Source organism: Bubalus kerabau, chromosome 13 (assembly GCF_029407905.1).
Source record: "Bubalus kerabau isolate K-KA32 ecotype Philippines breed swamp buffalo chromosome 13, PCC_UOA_SB_1v2, whole genome shotgun sequence".
NCBI classification, from domain to species: domain Eukaryota; kingdom Metazoa; phylum Chordata; class Mammalia; order Artiodactyla; family Bovidae; genus Bubalus; species Bubalus kerabau.
Genome location: NC_073636.1, coordinates 66,403,133 through 66,427,270, shown reverse-complemented (window position 1 = coordinate 66,427,270; position 24,138 = coordinate 66,403,133). Strand labels below are relative to the sequence as shown.

Sequence of the window (24,138 nt, the reverse complement as noted above, 5' to 3'; positions counted from 1 at the left end):
AGCCTGTGACGGCTACAGGTCGACCTCAGATCCTTGACCTCAGATCCTCATCCTCCTGTCACAGTCAGCCAGTGCGCTCACATTACTGGGAGAAGGGGACAGGTAAGGATGTCATACCTGCCACATCCACCTGAGTTGGCACTGCTCACCTGGTCTTTTGAGTACAGATACCTCTGGTCTAGACCAGGCTTTGCCCTTCTCTCATTCAAGCTACTCATTCCACAGTCAATGGAAACTAGTGGCCACCCCAGTGTACCCCTCTCTGGGATCCCCTAGAGTAGCCTGAATGTCCCAATAGCAGGGGATGGTGGTTAGACCTGAATCTGTAGCAAGCATTCCCTCCCCTACCCCCAACAGAGCTCATGATTCTTCTCACAGGCCACCCACTTACTCCTGAAGGGCCTCGAGAGAGAGTTGCTGACCAGTTTCAGTGGACATGCTCCCTGCTGCCCTTGTCCAGGAATGTCTGACCCAAAGGTGCCCCTATGAGAAGCACCTTGAAAGCCCAGCATAGCTGCTCCTTGAGCATCACTCTTTGTGACACCTGGCTACTACTATTTCTTTTTTTTAATCTTATCCATGTATTTATTTATTGGAATATAATTGCTTTACCATATTGTATTAGTTTCTGTTTTACAACATCATGAGTCCTGTATAAGTATACATATGCCCTCTCCCTCTTGAGCCTCCCTCCCACCCCTGGGTACTACTGTTTGAAACCACTGTCTGCTTTAGGACCACCCCTCCTGTTTGGAAGTCCCACACAAGCCTCTGGATAAAGCCCAGTGTGGTTTGTTTTTTTAAATACTTTTTTAAATTTATTTTTTAAATTATAGTAAAATATATATAACATAAATTTTAACCATTTTTAAGCTTACAATTCAGTGGCATTAATTCACATTCTTGTGCAACCATCACCACCATCCAGAACTCTCTCTTACAAATTTTTTTTTCTTTCCTTTTCATTTTTTTTAAAAATTCTATTTTATTTTTTAACTTTACAATATTGTATTGGTTTTGCCATACATCAACATGAATCCACCACAGGTATACACGTGTTCCCCATCCTGAACACCCCCCCCACCTCCCTCCCCGTACCATCCCTCTGGGTCGTCCCAGTGCACCAGCCCCAAGCATCCAGTATCGTGCATCGAACCTGGACTGGCGACTTGTTTCATATATGATATTATACATGTTTCAATGCCATTTTCCCAAATCATCCCACCCTCTCCCTCTCCCACAGAGTCCAAAAGACTGTTCTATATATCAGTGTCTCTTTTGCTGTCTCGTATACAGGGTTATTGTTACCATCTTTCTAAATTCCATATATATGCGTTAGTACACTGTATTGGTGTTTTTCTTTCTGGCTTACTTCACTCTGTGTAATAGGCTCCAGTTTCATCCACCTCATTAGAACTGATTCAAATGTATTCTTTTAAATGGCTGAGTAATACTCCATTGTGTATATGTACCACAGCTTTCTTATCCATTCATCTGCTGATGGACATCTAGGTTGCTTCCATGTCCTGGCTATTATAAACAGTGCTGCGATGAACATTGGGGTACACATGTCTCTTTCCCTTCTGGTTTCCTCAGTGTGTATGCCCAGCATTGGGATTGCTGTGTCATAAGGCAGTTCTATTTCCAGTTTTTTAAGGAATCTCCACTAGTTATCCATAGTGGCTGTACTAGTTTGCATTCCCACCAACAGTGTAAGAGGGTTCCCTTTTCTCCACACCCTCTCCAGCTATCTTACAAACTTCAAACTCTTACTCATGAACTCTTTATCCCTCCCTGTGCCTGCCCCTGGCAACCACTACTCTGCTCTCTGCTTATATGAGTTTGTCAGATTCCATATATAAGTGAGATCTTGTAGTATTTGTGTTTCTGTCTCTAGCTGATTTTGCTTAGCATAATGTCTTCCAGGTTCATCCACATTATCACAAATAGTAGGATTTCCTTCTTTTATAAGACTGAGTAATATTTCCTTGTGTGCATATGTCACATTTGCTTTACTCTTTCATTTATAGACAGACACTTAGGTTGTCTCTGTATCTTGGCTATTGTGAATAATGCCACAGTGAACACACAGAGATCCGAATTTCATTTCCTTTGGATATATACCCATAAGTGGATTGCTAGATCATATAGGAGTTCTATTTAAAAATTTTGGGGAAACCTCTGTACTGTTTTCCATAGCTGAAGCCCAGTTTTGGCAGCTAGGGAAGATGTTTTGCCCCCAAAATGAATTGTCTACAGGGCATATAGCCTGTATTTTAAATCAGTTTGTTGCAAGCAAATTCTCCATATTTGGTGAAAATCTTTCTAGCCATTTCAATGTACTGGAATAACAGAGAGAAACAGAAACTTACTTTAGGAGAAAAATAAGGTATAAGCATAGAAAATGATATATATACCTATAATAAATAGAAACACACATACTTACTGAAATAGACATAAATCAAAAATGAGTGTAGGAGCTTCTGTGGTGGCTCAGAGAGTAAAGAATCTGCTTGCAATGCAGGAGACCTGAGTTCAGTCCTTGGGTCAGGAAGATCCCCTAGAAGGGAATGGCTAGAAATAGACATAATTAATAAGAAATAAACATAACCACCCATATTGTAAAATATATGTATATATACACACATATAAAATATGATATAAAGCCCAGTGTATAAAAATATATATACACAAATGCATAATAGCATACATATAACTATATAAATAAGGGGCTTCTCAGGTAGTTCAGTTCGTGAAGAATCCACCTGCCAACGCAGGAGATGCAAGAGACTTGGGTTCCATCCCTGGATTGGGAAGATCTCTGGAGGAGGAAATGACAACCCACTGCAATCTTCTTGGAAACTTCCATGGACAGAGGAGCCTGACGAGCTACAGCGCATGGGGTTGCAAAGAGTTGGATACAACTGAGCGCACACTCACTCAGATGCGTGGGCCCAGGGCCCAGGAGTACAAGTAACAAACGATGCATATTCATACTTTGAAAGAACATATATGTCCACACATGCAGAATTGAAACTGTGTATGACTTCCCTGGTGGCTCAGACGGTAAAACGTGTGTCTACAATGTAGGAGACCTGGGTTCAATCCCTGGGTCAGGAAGATCCCCTGGAGAAGGAAATGGCAATCCACTCCAGGACTGTTGCCTGGAAAATCCCATGGACAGAGGAGCCTGGTAGGCTGCAGTCCATGGGGTTGCAAAGAGTTGGACACGACTGAGCGACTTCACTTCATGTGAATGATAAACCCTCATATATTGAGTATTTACAGTGTCCTGGGCACTGTGTCAAACGCTGTCAGTGGATAATTGCATTTCACTTTTACACATACCCTATGATTTGGAAACAAGTACTACCCCATTTTACTACAGATAAAGATCTTTGATTCCTTGTCCTCAGTTCAGAAATCCAGAGATTCTGAGAACCGTTTTGTTGAGTTTAACTCAGATGGAAAAAGTTGACCTGATATTCATTTGGCAGCAAAACCTTTATTTATCCCATTTCATTAGTATTCACATGTTTGAAGGGAAAATACTGGTGTTGGTGAGCACAGGGCATCACTCCAGACGGGGCTGTTATATAATATACAGCGTGGGTACCATATTATCTTTATAAATCCCGATTAGTTCTGAATTCCAAGCACACCTGGCTCAGAGAATTTCAGAGAAAGAATTGTGCACCTGTGTATCCAGATAATAAAGTCTGCATGTTGGACTGCCCTGGTTGATCTGGTGGTTAAGAATCCACCTGCCAGTGCAGAGGACATGGGATCCCTGGTCCAGGAAGATTCCACGTGCCACGGGGCAGCTAAGCCTGTGCGCCACAACTACTGAAGCTCTCACACCCTGGAGCCTAGGCTCCTCGACAAGAGAAGCCATTGCAGCGAGAAACCCAGGCACCGCCACTAGAGAGTAGCCCCTGCTCGCTGTGGCTAGAGAACATGCAGCAGCAAAGACTCGGCTTGGCCAAAATAAAATAAACAAATGAATACATTTGCTTAAGTTTGTATGTTTAGATACTGGTGACCAAGGATGGAACTGTGTGTTTTCTCACATAGGCCCTTCTACCCGCACATACTTCCCAGTGCCTGCCCTGACCCTGGGAACGTCTTCATTTGGTTTTTAGGACACCATATTCTCTTGGTTTTCTTTCCACCTCACTGGTGGCTCCTCAGTCTCCTTGGCTGGACCCTCCTTTTCTTCCTGAACTGACCCCTTAAGGTCACAGTTGCCAGGATTTATAGCCCTCAGGCCGCATCTCACCTTTTGACCTTTGCCTACTGCCTTGGAAAGCTTGTCCAGGCACTTGGCTTCCATGGCCTTTCCTGCACATTGTGAATCTATCTAGAATCTACAGAATCGGCCCCAGCTGCACTGCCCAGCCCTGTCACCAGCCCCATCTGAAGCATCATCACTTCTTGCTTGGATTATCACTGCAGCCTCCTAACTGGTCTTCCTGTTGTGGCCCTAGCACCCTTCCACCGAGCATCTTCTAATTCAAAACAGGCAGGTACCGGGCTGCGTGTACTCCACCTAGATGGTGCCCCCTGGTGCTGTGGAGCTCTGTTTCTGTCCTATAAAGTATCCCAACACAGCAGCCAGAGTGACCTCACAAAATTGGAGGTCAGGTCAGTGTCACTCCTTAGCACAGCCCTCCTCTGGCTCCCACGTCACCCAGAGTAGAAGCGGAAGTCCCTACAACACCCGGTCAACCCCCTCGGTCCCCGTACCTCTCACTTCCTGGCTCTCTTGCTCTTCCTCAGACAGACATGTTCCCACCTCAGGGCCTTTGCATTTGCTGGGGTCGTTCCCGGGAATTCTCAACCTGCAGGTCTTCACGTGACTTATTCTTTTACTTCGTTCAGAACTTTGCCCAAATACTACCTCCTCCCTGAGGCCTTCCTTGACCACACAGTGGAGCACATCCTAGCTCCTTTCATGGTTCTTCTCTTCTTCATAGCACTTATTATTATGGAACATTTCATATACTTAATGACATTTCATGTATTTCACATATCTGTTTGTTTTATTGCTACTGGAATGGAGGCTCAAGGGGACTAGGGTTTTTTGTCTGTCTTGCTCACTGACATATCCCCAGTTTTGAACAAGGACCTGGTGCATGGCAGATATTCAATAAATATCTGTCAAATAAGGGACTTCCTTGGTGGTCCAGTGGTTAAAACTTCATGCTGTCAATACAGGGGCACAGGTTTGATCCTGGATCAGGGAACTAAGATCCCACATGCTGTCGGGCACAGCTAAAAAAAAAAAAATTTGTCGAATGAATTAATGAACAGTAAATAAACACCCTCTTCTTCTCCTTCTCTCCCTTCTTGAACTAGCCCTGGTCTCCTGGGCTGACTGGACTCCTGTCCAGAATCAATTAATTGCAACCCCCGCCCCCAGGAAGGGCCCCGTCTGTCTACCCAAACCTCTGGTTGCCCTTATCTATAGTTAAGAGGGCGCCTTGTGGCCCCTTTAATCCAATCACTGTGCCTCCTTTGACAACAGAGCTCTTTCTGAGTAGTTTTCAGGGATGTCTCATGGTCCTTGGGGCAGAAGAGATGGTTGTGGGGTAGGGGAGAGGGCCAGAAGGACCTGACTCTCTAGCTATGCTCCTTGGCCTGGACGGTGCCTAGGAGTAAAAGTTAAATTTTGGGAAATCAATGCCTGGCTGGGGTGCCTTTGGTCCATAAATCCGCATACTTGCTTCCTGCCTGTCTATTCAGCCCCCTTTTTATCTGAGTCACTAGCCTGTATCCTCTCCCCCCGAAGGTTAGACCCTCAGGCATGATGCTTTACCACCCCCTGATCAGTGTGTTTTTTAAAAAATAGGTAAATAGCATGAAGGAGCTGTACCTGCTAATGGAGGAAGAGGAACTGAATGCCCAGCATTCTGATAACAAGACCTGCACAGGGGACAGCTGGACCCAGAACACGGTGAATTCTCAGCCCATTTCCAGTCCTGTCCTGTCCGTCTGTTCCTCTGTCTGTTTAGTGATCATGTCTTGCTGCTTTCTCTGACGGCAGTCCTACACCAGGGACTAGAGCTCCAGAGAGTCATTGCCTGGTCACTGGCCACAGATGCTCAGTACTGTGCAGTACATAAGTCATTCCAGGGCAGTGATAGAGAGTCAGATGATGGATTGTGGGGTCACAGGTAAGGGAGCACTTAATTCTGTTCAGAGTGTAGGGGATGGTATTACAGAGAAGGGGTTTTAGGTGGTAGGTTTTGAAAGATGAATAGAAGCTTGCCTAATAAAGAATGAGGAAAAGGCCATTCTGTACCAAAAGAACTGTGTATGCAGAGGTGCAGCAAGGTATTCTGAGACTGGCTTCAGCTTGGGATGTTCATAGTGGGGTTAAGGACAGCAGGCTGGAGTGAGTTGTATGTCGAAAGACCTTGTGGCCTAGGATCAGGAACTTTCAAATCAAGGCAGGGGGTAGTGGAGCAGTGGGATCAGGCTCCCAGGGGTACCCACACTAAGCTGGGTTATAGGTGGGAAACAGGTCATGTGCCCAGGAGAGAAGATTAGGCCAAGTCAGATAGTCAGGTAGACTCCAGGGTTCAGATGCTCATTTGGCCCATGGTGGGTCAGAGAATGCAGTTGCTGAGCAGGGAGAAAGACCCAGGCCTAGATGCTGCAGAGCCTCAGAGAAGCCAGGGTCCAGGTCAGCTCAGCTTTAGGCTGAATAATTGGTGTAACTACAGAATTTTGTGTTTATGTGAAGCTGGGGCACGTGTCAGCCTTGGAGGGGGCCTGGGCTGGGCTTGTTATGCCTGTTTTATGAAGAGATGATCCAGAGCAGTTGTGGGACTTGTCTGAGGCCTGGTAGAGTCCCAGACTGAACTCTGGATGAGTTCCCAGTCCAGCCTCCCCTCCTTGCCGCTCTGAAAGTTCCTGACTGAGACCTTGTCCCCATCTGCAGCCCAATGAGTACATCAAGACACTGGCCGACATGAAGGTGACGCTGAAGGAGCTGTGCTGGCTGCTCCGGGATGAACGCCGCGGTCTGACTGAGCTTCAGCAACAGTTTGCCAAGGCCAAGGCCACCTGGGAAACAGAGCGGGCGGAGCTCAAGAGCCATACTGCCCTGGTGAGTGTCTCACCAGTCAGAGACATCCCTCTCCTTGTTCCTGTCTCTGCCAAAGTCTCAGCTGTCAGACTGGGAAACAGGATGGCATGCCATGCTCCTAGAAGCATAGGAATCACTTTACTTACTTTGTGGCCCAGAGAAGGCAAGAGCCTTGATTAGATCACACAGCAAGGATACCAGAAGCAGTGGAGGCTGGGGGTCTCTGGGCTAGGAAAGGCAGGTGAGGGGTTGGCAAAAGAGCCTGGGGGCATCACGGGCACCTTTCCCACACCACAGGCTCACAGGTGAGGCCAGAACACTTAAATGCCTGTCTGCACCCGACAGCATCCTCATCCTCACACCCAGATTTCTGTGGCTTGCTGTCCTTGTAAAGTCCCCTTAACTCTCTGCTACCTGGCCCTGTTTTGCTCCGTCCACTCAAAGTGGGGGACTCCCCTCTCTACAAGCCAAATAATCAAAGGACCCTTAACCAGGAGCCCTGGGTATTTAGTCTCTGCTGTGTGTGCCTGGCAGCAAGTTAGCTGCCCTCTACTGTGGTCTGAGAAGTGTGAGAGTGGGCTTCCTCCCGCTTAGAGTGCTCTTACCAGCCCCATCCCTCCTGCATGGCCCAGCTTCCTCCCCCCTGCCCCTGCTTCAGGCTGCCTTCCCAGGCGTCACGGGCCCCTTGGAGGTGGGTACACCGACTATCTTTGTTGGGCAAGTGACAAGACAGGCACAGAGGAGTTCAGTTTCTTCTCCAAGATCACCCAGCTAGTAAACGGCAGACCTGATCCTCACTCCCCAAACCTTTGCCCTCCTGGCTTCTCATGACCGTGATCCCCCTTTCTTCCCAATTCTCAAACTTCTGGCTTCCCGGTGCCACCATTCTGTCCTCCCAACCTTCCCTGCAGATCTCACAGCTCCCTTCCCATCTGCACTTTCCACAGTGTCCACTGTTCATACTGCCCCGCAACCCCAGCCATTGCAGCGGCCCCTCCCCCATGGGAATCAGACCACAGCCTGGGGTGTGGGGTGCCTTGATTCTACAGATGGCATATTTACCTCCTGCTCCCCCCTCTCCCGAGCTTGGGACCAGGAAAGCCATTACTCTTGAGTGATTCCTGCATACATTTTTTTTATGTTTAGACTGTGCATATCTCCCACTAACTGTAAACCCTGGTAAGTGTTGACGAAATATCATGAGAAGCAATAACTAGGAACCTCTGCCATTGTGTAGCTATGTAACCTGGGAAAAGTAAACTCTCTGAACCTCTTCCCCTTTGGTAAAAATATCAAAAATGGTAGTTATCTTGCTGAGTTTTCTTGAGGATACACATAATGCCTGAAAAGCCCTTAGCACCAAGCTTGGTGTGTAGAAACTGTGCCACACAAGCTTTGATTGTGAGAAGAGAGTAGTTCTAACTGAAGGGGTCAGCAACGGCTCCTGGGTGAGGGGGTCCTCCGAGGAGAGGACCCTCCTCCCTTTGCCTACCCTCTGCTGGTGCCTTGGAGGGAAGATCATGGGAGGGGACGGCAAGGGGCCTCCCAGTGCCAGCTACCCAGTTTGCTCTTCCTTCCCCAGATGGAGCTGAAGGCTGGGAAGGGGGCTGGGGATCGGACGGGGCCTGACTGGAAGGCAGCCCTGCAGAGGGAGCGGGAGGAGCAGCAGCACCTCCTGGCCGAGTCCTACAGCGCGGTCATGGAGCTGACACGGCAGCTGCAGATCAGTGAGCACAACTGGGCCCAGGAGAAGCTGCAGCTGGTGGAGCGGCTTCAGGGTGAGAAGCAGCAGGTGGAGCAGCAGCTAAAGGAGCTGCAGAATCGCCTGAGCCAGGTGAGGCCTGTCCCAGCCCCAGCCGCCTTAAGCCACAAGCGGGGAGTTGCTATGGGCACAGACCAGAGGGAAGACTCCTTCAGGTACTGCTGGATCCGTGTGCTCAGAGACCGCGGTGGGGACCAGGTCTTCCTTCCTGCTGGTCTCATAGGCTTGCTTTCCGTGTGTTTTATTCCGAAGCAAGCTGTCCTCCAATGTGGCCTCTTTGAATTTTGTGTTCACATCCTCACAGCTTAGCATTTGCAATGGGAAGAAAGTTTTCTTTTTCTCCACGGCTCTGATCAGCCAGGTATGAATCATATGTCCATATCTAGAGCCTACCAAAACCCTTGAACCAAGAGGGAAGAACCAAGGCTGGTTCCTCATGAAAATTAGAGTTCTCTGACCAAAAGAGGTAAATAGGAAAAACAGTCATTGACTGTAGCCCCACTACAGTTAACATGCGCCTCGCTTATCAAGCTCTGTGACTTTTTCCTTTGTTTATTATTTCAATTGTATAAATCAGGACTTCATCTTTATATAAGACTCAAATACTGCAAAAGCATACTCCCTCCCTTTCTTGCTGTTTAAATTTACATTCAGATATATTTTTTTATCATTAATTGAATCATAATATATATATATATATAATTTACATTTTGCCTCTTTCATAGCGAGCTGTTCACAACAGAGTGCAGAGCCATGCCATTCAGTTTAATTGCTGCTTAGCATACCTAGTGTGGAGACACCACTTTAATGTCATTCAGCTGCTGCCTAGCTGACGTAGCTGTTCCAGGAACTGCAGCATGAATTAACATAGTAATAACAACTATTACTGTATTTGAGATAATGACACTTATAAGGATGCCTATAAATTGTTGGTTTTATGATCATTTGCCAAACCCACTTTGTTGGCTCAGAGCTGCTGTCCATTTGAAGGTGGCTCCGAGCCCATGACCTGGGTCATCTGGGCTGCAGAGTGGAGCCTGGGGAATGGCACTGCACAAAACAGGGCCCGGCTCCCCAGCTTTGCCTGTGCGTGACCACCTTCTTTATTCTTGTTCAGCTGCAGAAAGCTTCTGACCCCTGGGTCCTAAATCACTCAGATCTGGAGAAGCAGGACAACAGCTGGAAAGAGGTGAGAGAGGTGGCAGGCTCCTGGTTACACTGCAAAATCCCTCGCTTGGGGGAAATGTGACCAGGACAATGCTAATCCTGTCCCGTAGGTCACATACCCTCACCCCCTTGGGCTCCTCAATCCTGAGGTCTCTACTTCATGATTCCAGCCTTAAGACCTGTGAAGGTCCCCTCCTTGCCAGCTCCATCCTTCCATGCCTGGGGAGAAAGGTTAGGTGTCTCTCTGTTTTAATTATGCTCTTCTCAAAAACAGGGCCTCCAAAGAGCTTTGTGATCCTGGGCAAGTCACTCTGTCTCTTTGGGCCCCAGTTGCCTCACTGGTAAAATAAAAATCATATTTTCTGCCCTAGCCCAGCCCAGGTTGTGGAGATTAATCAGTGAAGTTTGCTTCTGAACCTCAGGGGCACTGTCCATATAGCAACACACTGAGTAAAGAAACAGTGACCATACAAGCCCTTGCTCATGACAGCCTGAGGATGTGGTGAATTAGATTTGGTTGCAGCAAAAGCCAATTTTGGGGAACTGAAGTAGGAGAGGATTTCATTAGGGCCTCAAGAGGGCTGGTGATGCCGGGTCAGAAAACTGGTGCAAGTCTTGGTTCTGGAACCAGGGTGGGGCAAACCCCAAACAAGACCTCAGGTCACTGCTTTCAGCTTCAACTGAGCAGTGGCTACTGGTTGCTTTGTTGCTGGCATTACATTCACAGTAAGTTCTAAATAGACTCTTGGGTTCTCCCTTGGACTGTGGATTGGCCAAGCTTGGATCACATACCTATAGGGGGCGGGGTTAGATGCACTATAGCCAGAAACTGACCAATGGGCTTTTAGATCGGTGCTAACAATGCTCTTTCTCTACAGGAGGAGACTCAGGCAGAGGGGCTGGGGCCAGTTCCCACACTGTGGCCAGACTGACCCTTTCCTGTCTCTCTTCCATGACAGACCCGCAGTGAAAAGATCCATGACAAAGAAGCTGTTTCTGAAGCTGAGCTTGGGGGAACCGGCTTAAAGAGGTGCTGGCAGCCCCTTCCCCTTGCCCTGTCCCCAGCCCCACCCCCTGCCCCAGCCCCCGGCCTGCGGTCTGGCCTGCCACTTTGCCTTTCTTCTTTGTTCCACGTGCCCAGCACTGCACCTCCACTGAATTGAGAGAACATGGGGATATGTTTTTTATGGAACCCCAGCCACTTAGGAGCTGGGAAACTTTGGGTGATAGCAGTGCTAGCCTGAGATTTTTTTTATTCTAGTCATGGAAAATGGGCCCCAGCGTATCCTAGCTGGGAAAGAAACTGTTTAGCTCCTTTTGGGGCTCTTCCTGTCTCTGGAGTTTGGAGAGTCCTACTGGACCTCTATTCCTGGTAGTACTGAGCATCATCCTCTGGGCCCAGCCCTGTGCTATAGCCAGGGAACCCCCCGGGGCTCTCAAGACCATGTCTCCACCATTAGGAAACCCATGAAGAGAGTTGGGGTAACAGAACCCCACAGGGACCATGTGAGCAGCCCAAAGCCAGGTGAGCCCCAGGAAGGAGAGTGGCTCTGGAGTTGTGATGTGAGATTTGAATTTTAGCATTGCAGGTTCTAGCTCTGTGCCCTGGTGCTGTGCTTCCCATCTCTACCTATGGGGTAACGGGAACTGCGACCCCAGACTTGTCCGAGGACTGAATGGTCTGACGTGTGCAGTTCTGTCGCGTGGCACTTACAGTCATCAGACAGCACGCACACCAGGTCTGGGCCAGAGATTAAGTGGTGTCCTAGATCGTATTATTATTTGTTGTTAGTTACTCAGTCGTGTCTGACTCTTTGCAACCACATGGACTGTAGCCTGCCAGGCTCCTCTGGCCATGGAATTCCCCAGGCAAGAATACTGGAGTGGGTTGCCATTCCCTTCTCCAGGGGATCTTCCCAACCCAGGGACTGAACCTAGGTCTCCTGCATTGCAGGCAGATTCTTTACTGTTTGAGCCACCTGGGAAGTCCTAGATTGGGCTCCCCCAAAAGTAAGCCTTCAGGCAAGGATTTGAGTGCAAATGGGACATTTGGGAGGGGATTCCAGGAAAAGTCTGGAAGTGAGACAGGAAAGGGAAGGCACTCTAAAGGAGGTGTTATCAACCAGGTTACACGTGGGCAGGTGGAGCTTTTCACAACATTGCTGGGAGCCAGAGTGGAGCGTGAGTTCTCACACCTACGGGGACCTGGGGACTGGTACCAAATTACCAAACCCCACCCGTGGTTTGTTGATGGCTATGTCTATACATCATGTGAAATTTTTAGTTTCCGCACAGTGGTAAAGAATCTGCGTGCAATGCAAGATATGTGGGTTCCATCCCTGGGTCTGGAAGATCTGGAGAAGGAAATGGCAACCCACTCCAGTATGCTTGCCTGGGGAATCCCATGGACCGAGGAGCCTGGTGGGCTACTGTCCATGGGGGTCACAAAAGGGTTGGACATGACTTCAGCAACTAAACAACAACTGGGTAGAGTTCAAGTATGCTTCTGCAGACAGAAAAAAAGCCCTCAGGTGGAGAATGGCAGGTGCTCGGAGCATGCAGTACTGCACATGTGGGTGTGTGTGTGGAGGGAGTGAGAGGCAGGGCACCAACAGCATCTTTCACAAGAGATGAGCAGGACCGTCATGGTCCCAGCTCCTGTGAAGCGCAGGGACCAGCGAGGAAGACCAGAGTGCTTGCTCTGTATAAGGCATCTTCCACTAACTCAGCCATTCTCTCTGCTCTTCCCCAGGACCAAATCTGTTTCCTCCATGTCGGAGTTTGAGAGTTTGCTGGACTGTTCCCCGTACCTCGCTGGGGAAGCCTCCCGGGGCAAAAAGCTGCCCAACAGCCCTGCCTTTGCCTTCGTGGGCGCCCAGCCAGTGGACCCGGAGAAGGGTGCCCCCGAACAGCCAGGGCTCTCGCCCCGTGACTGCAACCGCCTGGGCGCCCTGGGCTGCCCGGAGCCGGCGGGGAGGCAGATGCAACGCAGCTACACAGCACCCGACAAGACGGGCATCCGCGTGTACTACAGCCCCCCGGTGGCCCGGCGCCTAGGCGTCCCGGTGGTCCATGACAGGGAGGGGAAGATCATCATCGAGCCGGGCTTCCTCTTCACCACAGCCAAGCCCAAAGAGTCGGCCGAGGCGGACGGGTTGGCCGAGAGCTCCTACAGCCGCTGGCTCTGCAACTTCTCCCGGCAGCGCCTGGATGGGGGCTCCGGGGGCGGCCCCTCGGCGGCAGGGCCTGGCTTCCCTGCAGCCCTACATGACTTTGAGATGTCGGGGAACATGAGCGACGACATGAAGGAGATCACCAACTGCGTGCGCCAGGCCATGCGCTCGGGCTCGCTGGAGCGGAAGGTGAAGAGCACGTCCAGCCAGACGGTGGGCGTGGCCAGTGTGGGCACACAGACCATCCGCACGGTCAGCGTGGGCCTGCAGACCGACCCGCCCCGCGGTAGCCTGCACGGCAAGAGCTGGTCGCCGCGCGGCTCCTCGCTCGTGTCCGTGCGCAGCAAGCAGATCTCATCTTCCCTGGACAAGGTGCACGCGCGCATCGAACGGCCCTGCTGCTCACCCAAGTACGGCTCGCCCAAGCTCCAGAGGCGCTCTGTGTCCAAGCTGGACGGGGCCAAGGACCGCAGCCTGTGGAACCTGCACCAGGGCAAGCAGAACGGCTCGGCCTGGGCCCGCTCCACCACCACGAGGGACAGCCCTGTGCTGAGGAACATCAATGACGGGCTGTCCAGCCTCTTCAGCGTGGTGGAGCACTCGGGGAGCACGGAGTCGGTCTGGAAACTTGGCATGTCCGAGGCCCGGGCCAAGCCTGAACCGCCCAAGTACGGCATCGTGCAGGAGTTCTTCCGCAACGTGTGCGGCCGGGCGCCGAGCCCCACGGCGTCCGTGGCTGGGGAAGAGGGCGCCAAGAAGCCAGAGCCCCTCTCCCCCGCCAGCTACCATCAACCCGAGGGCATGGCTAGGATCCTGAACAAGAAGGTGGGCAAGTCGGGCGGCAGTGAGGAGGCCAGGCTCTCCGTGCTTCCGCAGGTGGGGAAGGATGGTATCACTCGAGATGGAGATGGAGCCACGGTCCTTCCCAATGAGGTAGGTGGGTTGGGGGCGAGGTGCCCTTTTTCTTTTGAGGTGAATTTGGCTTATAAATGGGTAAATTGTTAAAGTATTTGATAAGTGTTACTGAATTTCCTTTCCAAAGACTTTGTTGAGTTTCTAGAACCCCCAAGAGTATATGATGAGTGCTTTACTTCCCTGTACTCTCTGGCTGCATTACATTAAAAAAAAAAAAACAAACCTTTAAAATATTTATTCCTATTTTTTTTAACTTAAAAAAACCTTTTTTAGTTTAATGTACATACTGTAAAAAATATGGCTTATTGAATTCTTGCAAACTGAACATAGCCATTATATTAGAGTTCCTTGGAGAAACTTGGGAGTAGGCTTTGTGGTTATGCATGTGTGAGAATGTGTGTGTGTGTGCAGAGAGAGACAGAGACAGAGACAGAGAGACTGAGTCCAGAAGCCTGAGAACAGAAGAGCCAACGTTATAGTTCCAGTACAGAACATATAGCTGATGTAGTTCCAGTCTAAAGGTCATCAGGCAGGAAGAATTCTTTCTTACTCACGGAGAGTCAGCCTCTGGGTTCTGTTCAGTACGCCAACTGATTGGATGAGGCTCACCCACGTTAGAGAGAGCAAGCAGCTTTACCCTGTCTACTGGTTTAAGTGTTAATCTCAGTCAAAAGCATCCTCGCAGAAGTACCCAGGATAGTGGTTTTTTTTTTAATAGATAGATATTTTTAATAGATAGATATATATTTTTTAATAGTTGAGTAGCATTAAATAGGATAGTGTTTGACCAGGTGTCTGGACCTGTGGCCCAGTCAAGTTGACACAAAATTAATCATCATAATCACATAACCACAACTGTATCATGAAACCAGTAATACAAAGCTGATTGTTTTTGCATGTTGGTTGACCCAAACATTTTTCAGTATGTAAAATATGCTTATTACCCATTGATCCAGTAGTTCTCTTAAGAATGTAGCCGATGGAAATTTTTACAGAGGTGGATATGTATATAAAGAAATGTATTGCATTATTAATAAAAATTGCTAAGACTTACTAGGCACTATGCCAACAGTTTGTTGTGATCACAACAGACTTTGAGGAAAACATCTGGGCTGAGATCAAAGTTGATCACAACGACTTTGAGAAAAAAATCAAGGCTCAGAGAGGTTAAAAAACTTGTTCGAGGTCACACAGCTGGTAAGTAACTGGGCTGGAATTTGAACCAACCAATCAAGTTTTACAGCAGCACGTTTTTGGTGCTTTTTGAAGTATAGTTGCCGTACAATATTATATAAGTTACAGGTGTGTAATACAGTGATTCATGATTTTTAAAGTTTATACTCCACTTGTAATCATTATTAATATTGACTATATTCCCTGTGCTGTAAAATATATCCTAGTAGCTTATTTTTAGTCCTAATAATTTGTACCTCTTAATCCCCTACCTCTATATTGCCTCTTCCTACTTTCCTCTCACCATTGGTAACCATGAGTTTGTTCCCTATATCTGTGAGTCTGATGCTTTTTTGTTATAGTCACAAGTTTGTTGTATTTTTTAGATTCCACATATAAGTGATGTCATTCAATATTTGTCTTCCCCTGTCTAACTTAACTTTACCTAGTGTAATGCCCTCTGAGTCTATCCACGGTAATGCAAATGGCAAAATTACTTTTTTTTTTTTAATAATTGAGTAGCATTAATGGCAACCCACTCCAGTGTTCTTGCCTGGAGAGTCCCAGGGATGGGGGAGCCTGGTGGGCTGCCGTCTATGGGGTCGCACAGAGTTGGACACGACTGAAGTGACTTAGCAGCAGCATTCTATCCATTCATCTATTGATGGACACTTAGGTTTCCATATCTTGGCAATTGTAAATAATGTATAGCAGCACTTTTAACCATTATCCCTGTGTGTTGGTAGTAGTAAAAAAAAATTAGAAACTACTTAAAACACATAAAAAATGAGTTGGATGAATAAATTAAGCTATTTCCACTCAGTGGGATACTATGTGGCCATTAAAAAGAAAGAGATCTGGACATACATAATGACAAAAAAGTATTCATGTCTTTGTGATTACAAAGTAAACTATAGGAGTTGAGATCATTTTGGTAAAGGTTATGTTCCAGAATTTATGTATATTCCAGAGTTTATTATATTCTGGAATGTTTGGGTTTTTTTGTTTTGCTTTTTTGTCTGTACTGGGTCTTTTTTGCGGCACACAGGCTTTCGCTAGTTGCAGTGTGCAGGCTTCTCTCTAGCTGCAGCGCGTGGGCTTAGTTGCCCCGCGGCATATAGGATCTTAGTTCCTCGGCCAGGGGTCGAACCCGAGTCCCCTGCACTGGAAGGTGGATTCTTAACCACTGGACCACCAGGGAAGTCCCTGGAACGTTATTTATGAACACTCATTGCTGTTTTATTCATGAACGTTTATTACTGCTCTAATGGAAGAAAATACGTTTTTAAAATTGGTTCAAAGAGGGGCTACAGCTCCTAGGAACTGGTCCTGGGGCACAGCTGAGTCCAGATTCCTTGCCTGGCCGGCCACCCAGTCCCGGGGTGGGCGGTCAGTCAGTGCCTCCAGGCTCCTCCTGACTTCTCTCTCTCTCCCCACAGGATGCAGTGTGTGACTGCAGCACCCAGTCTCTCGCCTCCTGCTTCGCCCGGCCATCCCGCTCTGCCATCCGCCACTCTCCTTCCAAGTGCAGGCTGCACCCTTCAGAGTCTGGCTGGGGTGGGGAGGAGCGGGCAGCCCCGCCCAGCGAGTGATAGAGCAGCGGAGCTCCTCACCTCGACCAGCCCCCGTCCCTGGACAGCCGAAGGGAACCAGTGGAGAGGAGAAGACGCTTGGGGCCCGCAAGCTCCCTGCATCACTCACCCTGGAGGGCTGCATCTCTGCCATGGAAGCACTTTCCCAGGCAGGTAAAGCGGGGTCTCCTGCTGACTGCTGGGTGGTGATCTCTGACTTCCCAGGGGAAGGCAGCGAGTGGGAGAAAGACCAAAACTGGGCTTCAGAAGCGTCTCCAGAGAGATCCGTTGAGAGCTGATTCCTGGGTCGTAAGTTGGGAGAGCCTTGCCTGGTTCCACCCACACCCACTTCTCAGAAGAGCCAAGGAAAGGATCTACTTCCAGCCATGCGCCTCAGGGAAAAGGGCTCACAGAGATGTTCCCAGCCAACCACATCCCTCTTCATGGGGAGAAAACACCGATGAGAAGAACAGGCTTTGCTCTAGGGCTCAACGTGGGGTGTCTGGTGGAGCTGAGCTGGGCGTCACCCCATCCCTCTCTTCCCTCCGCCGCCGCCGCCTCCTCCTTCCAGCCCTGCTGCTCTGGATTGCTGCAGCTCTAGGGGATATGATAGGGCAGTAGCCACAGTCAGGTATCTGCTTGGAATCCTGGGGCCCTGGATCTCCCTGCCCGTAGCTCAGATGCAGCAAGACCTAGAACGTGAGGTAGAAATGTGCGGGACCCAGGGTCGGGGGGCCACTGGAACTACCTTTCTTGTTAAGGTGACTTGGGGGACCCCAGCCTTCCCAGGAGACTCCTTGAGGACAGACATAGGTAGAGTCCATCTCAAGACCTGGTGCACAGATAAATAAATGCCTAATTGCCCACTGCCTTGATTGCTGAGGGCTCCTTCCCCAGCACCCTGGAGGGGTGCCACATCTCCACTGTGTTTACATCCTGCAGCTGGTGGAGGGCAAAGATGTTCCCAAAAAGAGACTCCCAGTTGGCCAGATCAGGCCCAGGAGCCTTCCACGAGGCCGGTGCCCCGGGACATGGCAATAGACTGGGGCCTGGAAACACATTTCTTGCCTAGGTTGTTTATTTTGAGTTTTTCTTACTATAAATATTTAAGGTGGTTTTACTTTATTTTAATAATTTAATTTACCCCAAAGTCCCTAAGGTAATTTATTGGAGGTTGAGACATGTACACTCATCACTGGGACAATGCAAGGCTTTAACACGATGGATGGGTGCAGGGTCCTCTCTGTGGACAAGGCAACTCAGGAGGCGAGCTCTGGTCTCCTGGTTCAGGTTTGGATGGGGCCCCAGCAGAGGTCCCCACAAATCTGCTGACCCTTTGGCCTCAGAGCACCACTTTTATGCTCCACACCTGCTACTTGCCCGGCCCCCAGCCGTGAGTTTGTAAATACTCACAGACAGGCCAGAGGGCTGGACCAGCAGCACCGCTTCCCAATCACTTCCCATTTTCCTTCTCATTTTCCTCCCTCCTTCTGACACCTTTTTTTTTGGTTTCTAATGAGTCCAACACAGATTACTAAGGCTTTTATCAAGAGCATGGAGATCTCTCCAAGTTCCCTAAGTGAGAACTCGCAGGAAAACAGGACTGAACTTCGAGAATGTTGTTTATTGCAGCTTTGCACATGGATCTGAGAGTGTCTGCCAGCCTGCCTCAGTTCTCACCAGCCTCCAGCCTTTTCACCAGCCTCTCTCCTTAGCCTTACGGACTCTCCAGGCTCGTCTCTCAGTCCGAACCCCACTGCCCACCCTTCCCCGTTGCATGTGAGCTGTCTGAGCCATCGGACGGATTGCAGCACGGCTCACTGCAGCGGTGACAGGGCAGGGGAACGCAGGGGGCCTCCCCCTGTTGCCAGTGAACCCATTTTGGCTGCACACATACCTGCATATCTGCGTGTAACTGGTTGGGGGCTCAGAATGCAAACGTCAGGATAAAGTGGCTTATCTGTGAATTTTCTATCAGGAAGCCTGAAAGCCGGCAGCTTTACTAGTGTGTCCCCCAGGACTCAGGAGACACCTCTGCGCTCCCACCCACCAGCCCTCAGTCTTGCCCTTTCTGGGGCACCTGGACCAGTTACCCAAATACCTTTATCTCCATTGCCTATCGGCAGAACTTTGGGGTCACGTTAGTACAACCAGCCACTTCCTCATACCATAGTGACCTGTGTGGGCAGAGCAGGCAGGTCAGTGGAGCCAAGGGCCAGGCCCCTCTGGGATGCCAGTGCTCCCACCCAAGAGGTCAGGGGGGCCCTTCCAATGCCATCTCCAAGGGAGGGGGGTTCACACCAGGCCACAAGCTACCAGAGGCCTTCTGCCACCTCCCCGGGCTGCAGAGGGCCAGGGAGGCTGTACTTCTAGCCTTGGGGAGGAATCCTCACGAGACCTGGACCCTGCTGGCTGCTCAGCCTTACCATCATTGTTCTCATCCAAGATTGTCCTTGCGTTCTCGTTGTCTTAGCGCCTGGCTGCCCAGCCCTCAGCCAGGGTCAGAGGCCTCAGACCTTGGTTTTCAGTCAAGTCCCAGTTTCTGCTTCCTGCATGCCACTGGGCAAGGTCACTCATCACTGTTCCTACAGAAGCCTCTGGACATGGGGCTTGATGGGGTTGAAAATGTTACATGTAAATATTGGTTTGATTTGGGTTTTAGCATTTTAATTAGTAACTGGTTGTATTTTCTTTTTTTGGGGTGGGGGGTTGTCTTGTAAAAACTCTCTACTCTTTTGGAATGTAATTTCTAAGTTTGTTTGTTCCTTCAAATGCCTTTTAAGTCTTGGTAACATTCCCGAAGCAGAAAACTGCCTGGCCCACCTTGAGGACTCCCCAGGAGCACCAGGTCCCAGGAAGGAACACTGCCCTTTTCCCCTTTCTTCTTTGCTGCCTCTTTACTCCCAGCAACTTTCTTCTCTTCCTCACCCTCTGTCCCTCTTTTTTCTCTCCTTTCCCTCTATCTTTGTTTTCTTCAGCCAAAGTCCCAAGGAACCCTGGGGTCCTAATTCCCTACAGGCCCCTAGGCTTGGATCCATTGTGTTGGCACCAGTTGGTTGAGGGGAAATGGAAGACCAGTTGGCACGACTGACCCCAAACTGGATGATCTTGTGTTTCTGACATCTGACCTCTTCCCACAGCCAAATCAGACCCTCCTGGGGGCAATGATGTCTGTATTTGAAATGAAAATCAAACTACTCTGGCACGTCAGTGGCCCCTAGATCCTGCATGCATGAAGTATCAATATTCAAGTCCCTGTCACCCTGGCAGCCCTCTCCCCTCCAATTTTGTCCCCACCAAAGGCTGACCAATTTAAAAAACCCCTTCTAAGAGGTCTTGCTGAAAACGGCCCCTTCCCTTGGTCTCCCCAGGGATGCTCCTCTACCAGCTGCTTTCCCAGGTGACAAAGTTGAGGGTTTAAGACTTCACCCTTTTGTGCCCTGATTGCCACATGGCTCTCTCCTGCCTGCCTGCATCCGCTTTTCATGGTTTCATCACATGGCCTGTTTTCCTCTTGCCCATCCAACTTCTAGGGCCTTCCTCCCTCTCCTCTCCCATCTAGAATGCCCTCCCCAGCTTTGCCAGTCTTCCAGGCTCATCAGCCCCCCAATCTCACCACCTCTTCATTAATAATTAAGTCCCTGGACACTTTTTCTAGAGCACATGGCTATTTAGAAATTGCTTCCCCTGCCACATCTCATTCAGGCTTCTACAGGCTAACTCTGGGAGGCAACCTTGGCAGGACAGGGTTTAGTGCTCCCATTTTACAGATGAGGAAACTGAGGTACAGGTCTCATTCCAGAGTCACCTAACTAGGAAGTCATCAAGTTCAGACTAGAACCTAGGTCCACTGGAACCCTCAGTCCAACCTTGTCCCTTGTTGACCTGCTGCTCCACTGGGGGCTTTGTGTGGGTGCAGAATACCCAGACTATGCCACTGCCCAACCCAGACATAAAACCAGTCTACCCTGAATCTCTGGACCTGTGTGTCCCAGAGGGTGGTGTGGGGACCCCTGCATCAGAATCCTCTGTGGACATGTCAAAAATGCAGCTTCTTGGCCCCCACCTCGCCCCAGAGGGCCAGGAATCTGCATATCCAACAAACTCCCAGAGAGATCCTAAATACCAGTGTATACCATTGATGTTCACAGCCTTGACTATTGTTGTTCAGTTGCTCAGTCATGTCTGACTCTTCATGACTCCATAGACTGCAGCACGCCAGGCTTCCCTGTCCTTCACCATCTCCAATTAGGCCATCTTTTTTAAGCCCAATAACCACGGTGTTATATCTTTAGAAGAGCCTTGAGCTGAGAATTAGGGGACCTGGTCCTCAACCCAGCTCTGATTTGGGTTAATTATGCTGAGAATTTCCAAAAAGGCAATTTACAATCTTAATTGTAAGTTCATTAAGACAACAGAAAAAAAAAAAAAAGGCAAAAGGCAAGAGGAATTATCATTCCCCAAATCTATCTTCCCAGGTGGCACAGTGAGTAAAGAATTCTCCTGCCAACGCAGGAGACGCAGGAGATATGGGTTTGATCCCTGGGTTGGGAAGATCCCCTGGAGGAGGAAATGGCAACCCACTCCAGTATTCTTGCCTGGAAAATCCCATGGATAGAGGAGAGTGCAGGACTACAGTCCATGGGGTTGCAAAGAGTTGGACAGAACTGAGCAACTAAGTGCGTGTGCGTGCGCACACACACACACACACACACACACACACACACACACACATATCTATCTGATGTGATCCCCATAATCCTGCAATTAAATTTTACTCTGGAGTTTCCTGGCAGCCATGGTGAAAAGGGAAGCACATCAACTTTCACGACTCTCATCATCCAGTCAAGGGAAATGACAATATTTGCCCCAGGAGGCAAACTCTTATGCTAATTTAGAGCATGCGTCCTTTCTTCAAAGGCCACTAAGTCAGTTGTGGTATGAACCTAAAATGCAAGGATGTTTTCCAGGTCACTGAACTGAACTGATTTTAAAAATAATAATAAAGTGCCACCGACTTGAATGACCTTGACCCCAGAGCATGTGGTTAGTCTGTGCCTCTGTTCCTCCAGCTGCAAAGTGGAAGAAATCCTACCTCACATGGCGGTGCTGGGGACCAAATACAATACTGTGCCTGTGAGTCTGCGTGGGCAAACGTAAGGTTCTACACTGATCTAAAGCGGTCCGATCACGCTCATTGTCCCCTAGTGCCCTCACTAGTCTTAGTGAGCAGAAAGGCTAATAAATTAGACCAATCCTCTCACTTCTTAAAAAATTGTGGCCCAAAATACATAATATAAAACTTACTGTTTTAGCCCTTTTAGTGGCTTTAAATACATTCACACAGTGGTACAACCATCAGGACTATCCATTTCCAGAACTTTTTCATCACCCCAAACTGAAACTCTGTACCCACTAAACAGTAACTCCCCATCCTTCCCTCAGGCCCCTGATAACCGCTATTCTACGTTCTGTCTCTATGAATTTACCTATTCTAAGTACTCTCAGTGGAATCACACAGTGTTGGTCCTTTTTTGTCAAACCCCTCACTTTTTTGGATGAGGAATTGGGCCCAGAGAAGGGAGTTCCTCACCCAAGGTCACACAGCAAACCGGAGGCAGAGTCAGGACCAGATTTCAGGTTTCCTGACTCCCAGCAGGTTCTGCATTCCCAGGGGTGAGTGAGACCCCACCTACCATTCCCTGATCTTGGCTGAACCCTGTCTTCTCTCTGGGCTCAGCCTGTTTGCTTCCCACCACCCATCCATCCTTTGTTTTATCACCTTCCTCCAAAGCCTCCCCTCCTTCTGCCTCCTCTTCTCTGACTGATTCCCACCAGCAGACTGAGTGGTCCTGACCCATGGCCAGGTTTTCCTCTTCTGAGCCCTGGGCTTCTTTGTAGCACCCACCCCCTTCAGCCCTCCCAGAATGGCCTCCTGTGGATTTCCTGGCCCTTCAGGCTCACATCCCCATCCTCCTGTGTCTGCAGTCTCCCAACTCTTGATGTTTGCTTTCAGATCTGATTGTATTTCCTGGGTTCTGTTTTCTCACACTGAAGGGGGAACCTTTCCCCAATGCCTCAGGCTGGGCTTGGTCCAGTGACCACCCCCAGCCCAGAAAGACACCCCCATCTCACCCTTGAGTCCCATTTTCTTCCGTCCACAGCCTCCTGACAGGAGCCCAGCACTATCCACTGGGATTTGGCAGAGGTTACTGGGACCTCCCCTATCCTGCCCAGTCCCGCATAGCCTTGTTTGTAAAGCAGATGCAGCCTGACTTGGGTTCTTCCCTCCTGTCCCTGGCCATCTGTCCGTCCGTCTGCCTGTCCATTTGACATCCCACCATCCTCTCTACCCTCTCCTGGATCTCTCTGCCTCTGAATAGCTTGCCCTGGCAGAACCTGTAGCCCACCCTGGCATTACCCCTTATCCCTTCCGTAGTAGTTGCAGTTTGCAAAGTCCACAGAGCCAAGAACCAAAGGGAACTGGTGACAAGGTGACCCCTGTCTAGGGCTGCCCCACCCCACCCTTCCCCACGCCCTCCTTGGACCCTCCTTTGTCTACCCTATCAGCCTTGCTCCCCTCCCTTCCTGCCCTTCACCAGCTCCCTGAACCCCAGGCAGTAAGGAAAGGAGCTCTGGTTTCCCCTAAGCATCCTTTAAGGGCCAAAGTCATCTTGTCTTTCTCCGCTCTATACCACTCGAACTGCTCCTGTGAAAAGGAATTTCAGCCAGGATTTTGGAGACCTGGCCCAGGTCTGGGCAGTTGTTCTAACTTCCCTGTGTTTGGTTGGTTGTATGATTTTACGATGATGATCCTTAGGGACCCCAGAGCACCCCTCATGTTTTGGGGTCCTGCATCACCATCCTCTCTCCACTGAGCCCTGGTATCCTGGCTCCTCTCTCAGCTCCGCCACTGATCTCTGTGCCTTAGTTTACTTCTCTGCACAGGGGGCTCACAAGTCTATTCCCGGCAGCTTCCCAATTTGGTGCCTCTAAGGCAGGGCCTTGGCAGCTGCAGCCCAGCTCCCTGGCACTGTCTTCTTAGGGCACCAAGTTGCTGAGGATGAGATGCCTGGAGGTTCTCAAAGAAGCCAGAGCATCACCTGGGAACTTGACAGAAATGCAAAGTATTGGCCCCACTCAAGAACTACAAAACTAGAACTTTGGCAGGGGTGGGGGGAGGGCAGCAATCTGGGGGTTTAACAAGCCCTCTAAATGATTCTTATATACATAGGCGTTTACTACCTGCCGATCTAAACCAGCAAATAGTGTGGCCTGGTGAAG

At 49.4% G+C, this 24,138-nt stretch overlaps 1 protein-coding gene across 1 annotated transcript in view; it reads left to right on the top strand.

Moving 5' to 3' along the window:
* Window positions 1-22,521, top strand: part of MTCL2 (microtubule crosslinking factor 2) — a 72,419-nt gene extending 49,898 nt beyond the window's left edge. Inside the window, exons 9-15 of the mRNA XM_055544979.1 lie at window positions 5,852-5,956; window positions 6,947-7,114; window positions 8,676-8,927; window positions 9,973-10,044; window positions 10,982-11,052; window positions 12,775-14,128; window positions 16,723-22,521. Of these exons, the coding sequence (XP_055400954.1) occupies window positions 5,852-5,956; window positions 6,947-7,114; window positions 8,676-8,927; window positions 9,973-10,044; window positions 10,982-11,052; window positions 12,775-14,128; window positions 16,723-16,875 (2,175 nt within the window). The 3' untranslated portion in view covers window positions 16,876-22,521. The remainder of the gene's footprint in view (window positions 1-5,851; window positions 5,957-6,946; window positions 7,115-8,675; window positions 8,928-9,972; window positions 10,045-10,981; window positions 11,053-12,774; window positions 14,129-16,722) is intronic.
* The last annotated feature ends 1,617 nt before the right edge of the window (window positions 22,522-24,138 follow it).